The sequence below is a fragment of the Lipophrys pholis genome, assembly GCF_963383615.2.
Source record: "Lipophrys pholis genome assembly, chromosome: 7".
In the NCBI taxonomy this organism is placed as follows: Eukaryota; Metazoa; Chordata; class Actinopteri; order Blenniiformes; family Blenniidae; genus Lipophrys; species Lipophrys pholis.
In genome coordinates, this window is record NC_137638.1 from 21,334,245 (window position 1) to 21,344,244 (window position 10,000).

Genomic DNA, 10,000 nt, shown 5'->3' on the forward strand with positions numbered 1-10,000 from the left:
ATGGGTGCCCTTTATTTTTTCATTTTAGTCTCGCTTAAATAAAAACCTTCCACAACAACTCGGGAAGATATTCAATAGTTTTATAGAAAAATAATGTTAAATAAAAAAAAAATATATTAAAATGGAATCAACAGAAGACTTTTAATAACGGGAAATTCATAAACAAGAAGGCAACAATGGGTGCTGAACGGCGACAATGACTGATGTTTGAACTCCACTGGAGTGGGTCATGGAGTGACTGTCAGTGGTAAATAGAGAAGTTCAGCCACCGTGAGTGTGTTTGCCTCAACTCTTCATTCAATGACAAACTAAACCCCGCAGCCTGTACGTATATAGAGAGAGAGCTTTAATTGTTACCGTACTTTAAGGACACCTCCAGCTCACCTCTACATTGTCGAGTCTTTGACAGAAAAAACAAAGAGTTTGAGAGCAGCAGACTCTTTCAACGACTCCGAACACACACACAAAAAAAAAAAGTCTAAAGTTTTTAAAATCTAACTTTGCCAGCGCAATGTTAAATGTAAAGACCCCCAACTGAGTGACACAGAAACTCGGATGTAACAGCAGGGAATCAAAAACTGTAATAAGTTGCTTTCTTTGAGTGCATTCATCCTTTATAATGGCGTTTGCCCACTTTGATTAAACTCTGTAAATTGTTTGGGGAAATACGAAAAAAATCTGAGTAATGATTATATTTTTCCATTAAGTCACCTCTAAAAAAGGTGTCCGGCACCTTTATAAATGAGGTAAAGAAGACTCATCTGAGAGAGGTTCAGAAATTCAATCTGGATTGTGAGAAAAGTAAAAGCAAAAAATTCTAAAAGTAAAATTGTAATAAAACTAAATGCAAGGACAAGAGCACTCAATGTGACTGGATTAAAAAAAAAAACACACATTTGTTATATATGTGATCAATTAAACATTTTTCTTCTTAATATTTTTTATGCTTTACTTAAAGTCCCATTACATTTCATTTATGTTTAAAAAAAGTTTCCACTCTGCTTGTAAAAGAGCTCAATCAGCATAGATGGATAGATGGAAACAGACGGTTTTTGGTTCGTTTCTGTCGGCTCAAGTTCCAACATGATTGTGACACAAGTGTCTGAAAAAGATGTAGAATCCAACAAACGTGATGTAAGTAACAGCCCATGATAGCGTTGGCTATTAGTTTATATATTTTCTTCAAGAATAATATGTTTCTTAGATGAAGTGTGCAGACCATGGTGATGATTATTATTATCAGTATTATTATTGATGATTCATTCAGGGCTTCACTCTAAATATTTAACAGGGTTATTTGCCAGTGCTGATCAGCATCCAGGAAATCAACGTATATGTCATGTCATCTTGTCGTGCTGTAGCGGTGCAGGACTGCACAAATATAACGGTTCAAAAAAAAAAGAAAAAGGGTTCCACGTTTGCCCATGGCTAATACACAGAATGTAGTGACCGGGCTGATGTAACCTTCCTCCGTTTATTTTTACACTTTGAATATTAAGGTGGACGAGGTGAGACAAGCGGCACTGAGCAGAGCGTCTGGCTGGTCTCTCTCCCCCTCCTGCATCTGATGCCTCTCCGCTGGCTGCTTTGGTGCTTCACTCGGTTTGGCCTTGTTGTGGTTTTTTTTTTTTTTTTTTTTTGCTGTGGTTTCTAGTCGCTAGCTAGCAGCTCCCTGTGGATATGTGATGCCGTGCCCCTGGCTGCAGTTCACACACTCACCATGCCTCTCTTTTTCAGGCAGCGAGGGGGAAAGGCAGAGAGAAACAGAGAGGATGTTTACCATGCTGTGGAGCTGCCTGCTTCCCAGCTTGTCTGCCTGAGAGAGAGAGAGAGAGAGAGAGACAGAGAGAGAGAGAGAGAGAGATGGGGGGAGGGAGCACTGCATCTTTCTTTCCATCCCTCCCTCCCTCTTTTTGCGCCAATTTTCCCTTCCTCCACTCTCGCTTTTATATTTCTTGTCTTCGCCTGCCCTCTAAAGGCCAAAGGGCTTTGCGCTCTGTGTGTGTGTGTGTGTGTGTGTGTGTGTGTGTGTGTGTGTGTGTGTGTGTGTGTGTGTGTGTGTGTGTGTGTGTGTGTGTGTGTGTGTGTGTGTGTGTGTGTGTGTGTGTGTGTGTGTGTGTGTGGTGGGGTGGGGGGGGGGGGGGGCAACCCGACTGCATGTGCTTGGTGCATCAGACAGTGGCCTTTGCTCAGCATGTGAATTCCCTCCCTCTGCTGAAGCTTGTGAGCTCAGGTCTTAGTGGGATATTCTCACACACACACACACACACACACGCATGCACGCGCACACACGCAGGATGGTGTAATTACCCTATGCTCTCATGTAATCCCCCAGGTGTTGTATTTATCTCCACTGCAGCATATCTGACACCCAGCGCCAATACCTGGATTCACTTCAGTCACAGTCCTTGCACCAAAACCATTCCCCAGGCTGTAGTCTCCTAACTGTGTGTGTGTGTGTGTGTGTGTGTGTGTGTGTGTGTGTGTGTGTGTGTGTGTGTGTGTGTGTGTGTGTGTGTGTGTGTGTGTGTGTGTGTGTGTGTGTGTGTGTGTGTGTGTGTGTGTGTGTGTGTGTGTGTGTGTGTGTGTGTGTGTGTGTGTGTGTGTGTGACATTCCAAACATCACACGCTGCTATCTGCGCCTTTCTTTTTTTTTTCTTGTTTTTAATGCTCAAATCTGCAGTTTAGCACCGGATATGACCATTGACATCTGTATTAAGTGCAGTCGAGCCGAGCGCCGGAGCATTAAAGCGCGCTTCATATGCCGTGATGGACAATAAGGAGCAACTGTTTCTCTTGTTCAGCCAGTGAAACGTGCGAGAAGGAAAAAATAAAAACACACCAGCTGATGTTTAATGGGAATAAAAGTGAGAAAGTCACTCAGGGAAATATGCAAATGTGACAAACTGCAGACGCGCTCGGCGTTTGCTCTCAGGCAGACAGATCTACCATCAAACAGGAAAGACTGGTAAAGGCTTTCAGGAAAGCCGAGCCCAGGGCCGCGCTGCAGGGGCGCTCTCCTCCCCACACCAGTGTCATCCCAGTGACTGCAGCTTGTCTGTCAGCTGGGTTTGACGCGGCGGCGGCGGGGAAAGCGCAGCTTCTCTCTCCTGCATGTGTTTAACTCGTGCTGGTGTGGTGCGTCGACTGCGAGCAAACAGCTCCTGTCTGACACCCGACACAGAGGATTCTAGGACCGAAAGCACAGACATTTATTCTTTTAAGCCATTTTATGGTCATTTACAAATTCACCAGATTAAAACGACTTCATTTTTACAGCTTTTATTGTTGAAATAATGCAACATTTGTTTTTGTGCAAATGAAATGGCGCAGCAATCCGAACCCACAGCGAGGAAAACCGCGTCTGGTTCTGGATTTAGGGGCCATTTTTCATGACGTTTGCATATTTTCCATCCCCAAAACATGTTTAGGGTCAATAGATTGCCTGGAGGTGTGGATGTGGTCGTTTGTCTCTGTTTGGCTCATTCATCCAGCTTCGATAAAGGCTCATCCCTGTCTGGGCTGCCAGCGGCCGATGCCGGCGGCCGATGCCGGCGGCCATTGAGACGCTCCACACTGCACAGGTCTCCGGTCCATCACAGGACAAACACAGACAGACACACTCACATTCACCATTATAGGCTATTTATCATCAGCAGTTAATATCAAATGTAAGTTGGGTTTATTTACCGAGGGGAAAGACTCATGCTCAGACAGGGAGAAGATGCAAACTCCACATAGAACTTCACAGTGTGGCCCGAAGAACTGTGTCCAAATGAATATGGGATGTTCTTCAGTTTGAGGTCACAGAGCAGCAGAGGAGTCACATGTAACTTAAAATTGACCTGTGACAACAATAATTAATCTTTTTGAAGCTGCATGTCCATGTCTCATGTAGTTATTGTCATCATCTCTGTACATTTGAGCATCTCTAACAGCAGTTTTTTTATCTACCCTAAAAAGTGGCTTGATTCTGTAATTTTACCACTAAAGAAGGAAGAAAGTGCTGCTGCATTCATTTTTGATGAAAAGAGAGGCGTTAAGTAGAAGTAAAACCTTGTCCTCCCCTTTTTTTTCTCCATTTTTTTTCTTTTCTGGCCACTTTAGGTTGAAAACACTCGACTGAGTGCTTGAGTTCATGGCACAGACTTATAGGCCCCTCGCAGAGCGCCATCCAGCAGCAGTCCTCTCAAAGGACGGCACAGAGCAGAGGCGCATTGTGAAGAGGGGTACAAAAAAACCCACCAACAACCTGAAAGGCCTCCCATCTTTCATAGAGCTCGACCAGAAGGGACAAAGATGAATCCATATTTTTTTGTGTGTATGTGTGATGGTACCGGGCGGCTTGTGGCGATGTGTCCACATGGGGTACTACAGACCTGGTTTTTTTTTTGTTGTTTTTTTTTTTCTGTGGAGCTGAAAGTTTTCTCCGGTGTGTCATGGCGGGGCCGGCTTCACACACCGCAGCCACTCCGACTGGATGGGCTTAATAGTGAGGACAGCTTGTTATAGAAACCCAGTCATTATGGCCTGCTGTGAACAACCACACACACACACACACACACACACACACACACACACACACGGACTCCCTCCCCTCCGCCTTTCTCTTGTGGCCACTTTGATCAAATCTGTGCTCCTCCGTCCTTGACTGCTGCCCCCGCCGCCTGACCCCTGCATTTGAAATTTCCCCGCTTATGTAAAAGTTTATGTAGATTAATGCCACAATTTATGCAGATTGAGTTTTTGCCACTCAGACTTGAAGCACTAAAAGGTAGATGAGCGCTGACCTTCCCCGCTAACAGCTACGTGAGCTTTCACCGATTATCTCATAACTGCTGCCCGCCGTGTTCGGTCGGCGGCGGGCTCGGAGATGGAGAGCAATTTTGACATTCATAACGCTCCGTTCTAAAAAAAATATATATATATATATATATCTTTTTTTTTTTTTTTAAAGCAGCATCACTTAAAACTGGTCTTTTTGTCAGAACGACATCGGGGGGGACTCGGTAAGTGTGGTTTATGTCATGATGCACACACACTCCGAAACGTCCCTCCCTTTAAAGCATCCTGCAGCCCCACAGTGTCTGTCAAACAGAAACAACTGCCAGCAGCGGTATCAAGCAGCCTTTCAGCTGTCGGTGTGTCACGCCGAGCCTCCACAGAGCCGTAAACTCGCTCACAAGTGGCAGCAGCGTTGCCGAGGTTGAACAGTCAAGTGCCATCAAGTGCAGTTTGCCATAGAAATGGGTCTATCTGAAAGCAAACAAAGGGCTCACACTTGACTCGACCTGCTCCACGTAGGCTAAATGTGCACGGGCCCGCCTGACACTGGAAAATGGCTTTCAGCCTGAGCGGAGAGGCACAGGAGTCGAGAGACAGAGAGAGAGAGAGAGAGAGAGAGAGAGAGAGAGAGAGGAGGCAGTAAATGTCACCATTACAACTTTGCTGGTTTTGAAAGAGAGGAGGCTTTAAAATGACAATAAAAAAAACAACACTCAGCTGTCATGTTTCACTGGAGTGTGGTGGAAGGGTAAACTCAAGTCGCTTTGAAATGTATAGAAACACACTGAAGCCACAAACCCTGACGAAGGATTTGCTCACAGCAAGTCTGATGAATGCTCATCTTTGTCCATAAACTCTTTTAAAACTGTTTGGTGGCGTCACGGCGTCAGGACAAGAGTCTCCTGGCGATGGCGAGGAGCTCCACTCGCATCAGAGGCACATGTGGTGGGGGTGGTGGGGGGGGGCTCCATCAGGTCACTAACCCTCTGTGCCTTTACCACAAACACAAAGTGACCCGGCAGTCACAGAGTTGAGGCGAGGTGTCAGCTGAGGTTAGTGCTGAAGTGAGCTGAAAGCTGCGGCTGGCACCGAGGTCCGGTGGGAAAACAGCTGCTCATTTCAACCTCCCTGAGAGCGGAGAGAGAGTGGAGGGAGAGTGGAGGGAGCTGCTCTCTGCCCATACTGTGTACTCTGTAGTGTACGCTTATATATATATTTATATATATGTGTGTGTGGCCGTGTCCTGATGCTGACCCGTGTCGCGTCTCTTCCGCCTTATTTGATAACGACGCCGCAGCTGAAGGCAGCCTGGCTGTTTGTCGGTTTCGTCCGCTCTGATATCAGCCGTGACGCTCTGGCGGGCTGTTTACGTCGCTCTCATTAACCTCCGACTCTCAGGGCCGGCCTGCCACTTTAAAATAGTTCAAATCTCTTCACTTCCTGCGCTCGGAGAAATTACAGGTGGCTGCTGCCTTCAAGAGTTCAGTTCGAGTCGCAGTTAGATATTGAAGCGTCACATCATGGTCTCATCGGCGAAGTTGCTTTAGGTCTCCATTCAGTGTAATCTCACTGATACCCTCTGATGTTTGTATATATTTTAATCTGTGATCACTATAACCTGTTGAATAGGTTGTTTTTTTCCCCCCACTTCATCCAGTCGGGGGTTGCATGGTGCTGGGCAGCTCACCATCACAGGCCAAACAGAGGAAACACTCACACTCACTCACATTTACACCTACAGGTAATTTAGGGTCACACATGTTTTTGGACCGGAGGAGGAAACGGGAATCCCCAAAGAAGGCCCGGCACGGAAAGGTTCACACAGTTGAGGTCAAAATGATTAGCCCCCCCCTATAAAATGTCACATTTAAAAAAAAAAAAAATCAAGTACTGTTAAACAGATCAATGAATGTTTCAAACAGCCTGGCTTTATTCTGGATTCTTCCATTAGTTCACTTTGCACACAGAAACAGAATTATTTCTGTTTTACGTTTTAGTTTTTTTGGCACGTTAAACATGCAAAACATGTTTGAAGAACTCATTAATTGTGACTCTGCTGTTTTTTACTTCATGCGACTTGATCGGTACACGGTGTCACAGACGTGATGGGTAACGGTCTCCCCCCCCCTTCTGTTCCTCCTCAGGCTCGGTTCTCCTCCAGCAGTCCACCGGAGACGGGCTGCTCCCTCTGGATATGGTCTCTACAGCTGAGCAGAGGGAGGAGCTCCTCCACAGCGCCCAGGCCGGAGACGCCACGCAGAGGAGCCAGGCCAGCGAGGTCTCCAACCTTCCCCTCCTGGAGGCCGGATCCACTCTACTCGCCAACCTCATCTTCACCTACCACCGGGAGCGGGGCATCCCCCACCTCACGCAGCCCGGTGACCGCTTCCCCAGTCCGGCCTGCAGGCTGGTCTGGGCTCTGGAGGGACGGTCCTCCCGGACGCTGACCGCCAGCTGGACGGACCAGCGGGCCGTGAGGATGGCGAAGGATGCAGAGATGCTGCTGGAGCTGGGCCGGGGCGAGCGCCGGGCGCAGGTGGCTCGTGCGGTGACAGAGTGCGGAGGGGAAAACACTGCGTTCCTCATGGACGTCGTGGAGGATCTGAGGTCACGGGGGGAAACGCTGGCGGCTGTCCTGCGACAGACGATCAATCAACAAACTGACGAGATCCGCACCGCTGAATAAATGTGAAAACAAAGTTCTTTCAGAGGGGAGAGAACTCTCAGAACCTCTGGATGTTTGCCTTGTAAACAATGTGGCGTTCAGCCATTTTGGGTAAGCAAGTCATTTAAAGTCCACAGTGTCCAGGTTTACACTCATTCAATGGGAAATGTGAAGCTCTCCTTATTGACAGCTACTTTAATTTAACACTTTATGTACAGAAGAAAACGTCTATATATATTTTTTTTTTCCATTAATTTTTCTTTGATACAAGCTTCAACTTTGTTAAAAAAAAAAAAAAAAAAACACTTTTAAATATAGAAGAAAGGCAAAATAAATAAAAGCATCTGAGTCATACGCTCCTTTGGTGTCAAAAAAACTGTGACATCGGCAGAGTATTTCATAACAAACGGCTCCTGCGGAAGAGGGCCACTCCAGCGCGCGGCTGAATGGTGCTCAGACAGACGGAGTGCCTTTATGCTGCGGCCACCGAGGAGAAAGAAACCCCAGTAATCCTGGGCTGAAACGGGAAGACGCCGGCGTGCAGCGACGGGCCACTTCACGCTCGACGTGAATGAAGAGCGCAGGGTCCGACCTGTGCGCCGGCTTCAAGTGAGACGAGACGGAATTGGGAATTGATTGCGCTTTTCTTTTTAATATTTAACATTTTGAATGCACGGTGCTTGAAAACAAGTAATCAGATTTCACCCTCTTGCGAGCCATATATTGCACATGTTGATGTCACTATATTGTGCCGCCTTAATATACACAAAATGTGTTAATATACCACACTGGTAATGATGATTCAAGCTGTGATCTTAAGACACAGTGCAGACAGGCTTAAAATAAATCGTGTCACCTTCAAAATAAGGGCACAGCAGATAAATTGCATGTGTGTGCCACACTGATGTTGATTGGATTCATCATTTCTCGTGTGCTGGGTGATGATGTTGATGAAAGTGATCATGGCACCCCGGGAACATTTGTTTCTGAAGTGAACTGATGTTTACCTCTGTTATATATTCATACAACCACACAGACTCTGTTAAGATGATAAAAAATATTTAATCTCATATTCTTTTTTTTTTTCTTCTTCAAAATAAACATTACATCAGAGACATTTCATTTCTCGGATTGAGCGATGCACTATTTTCTTTGGCCCCCTCCTGACCCGACCTGGGGTCTCACCGCCCCCTCGGCCCTGTGGCCCGGCGAAGACGGAGCGTAAGGATGGCGTCACAGGCAGGCAACGTTGCAGGCGGAGAAAGACGGATCTTAAAAAACGAGGCAGGCATACACCTACTTTACAACATCACTAACCGGACCATCAACAGCCATACTGTATAAAATACCACCAAAAATTAATAGGAACTTAACTATGTACAGTATCGTTTAAAAAATAGTCTCATTTTAACTCGCAAATAAAAGTGCTTTTTTTTTCTTCTTCCTTTCATCTTTACAACTGTCAATCTGATACATTCCAGTTATATATAGTATATATATTTAATTCTCTCGACAACATACAAAATAAAAACACTTTGGTTTGCTTGAACATAGAACCAGAAATAATTACAACAGAGTGAAATGGATGCGGTATCACACAATGTCGCCACCGCTCGCTGTCAGACGGCCACCACGTACCGGTGCGTCGCAAAAAAAATAATAAAACAATGAAAAGATTCATGTTTCCCAAATCGATTTCACACAGTGAAACATTTTAATCTTCACAGTTTCTTTAAAATAAATAAGAATGGTTCTTATAAGACGAGACAGTTTCAGCTTTGTAAACGGAAGGGTTTAAAATGTAGTTTCTTACTCTCCTGTTTTACGAGCGTAGCTCCAATGTTTCTGTGTGATTCTATTATTTTGAGAAGCACCTGGTACGTGTTGGATATTAAAGCAGTCACTTCAGGCGTTACGCACAGTCGTCAGTGTTTGTTGAGGACGGGATAACAAGTTCAGGACTGCTGGGGTTTCTCATTGTGTTTCAAGTTGTTCCCTCTAAAATAAATAAACAGAAAGGCCCTCCGGAGCGACAGACCGCAGCCTGTTTGATATTTAAGCATGGAGATGGATGGCATTATGGGACGAGGCGAGGAAGAGAAGAAAAAAGAATGGAGACAAATAGGGAAGTGAACGAAGCAGTGGGTTATGGGGGGGGGTGAAGGCAGGGATCGATAGGATGAGAGGAGACCTCCTCAAATGTAGCCTGCACTGTGATCTTTCAAGAGTTGCTCAGCCAGAAGCCCAGGAGACCGATCCTTCAGACAGGGTCGCAACCCCGCTCACTGACGAATGAGGGAATCGCAAAGGGAGGGAAGCATGATGGGAAGAAGGATCTGAAATAACAACACACACACACACACAGAGGCATGCATGCATATGCGCTCCTCCGTCCCCGACACTCAGGCCTCCGTCTCCTCGGAGCCTCGTCTTGTCACACAATGACTTGCTGCTCATCAAGCATCTCGGCAAACTCTACACCAAATAACAGCTGGTATTTCATGTAGACACACACACACCACTGCACCGAGGCATCAGTCTGCAGCTGGA

The 10,000-nt window shown here is 46.0% G+C and overlaps 1 protein-coding gene across 1 annotated transcript in view; it reads left to right on the plus strand.

Moving 5' to 3' along the window:
• The window catches only part of slf1 (SMC5-SMC6 complex localization factor 1), a 34,138-nt gene extending 26,329 nt beyond the window's left edge, over window positions 1-7,809 (plus strand). The window contains exon 18 of the mRNA XM_080467929.1: window positions 6,930-7,809. Coding sequence (XP_080324055.1) covers window positions 6,930-7,471 — 542 coding nt within the window. The 3' untranslated portion in view covers window positions 7,472-7,809. The remainder of the gene's footprint in view (window positions 1-6,929) is intronic.
• Window positions 7,810-10,000: the final 2,191 nt, after the last annotated feature.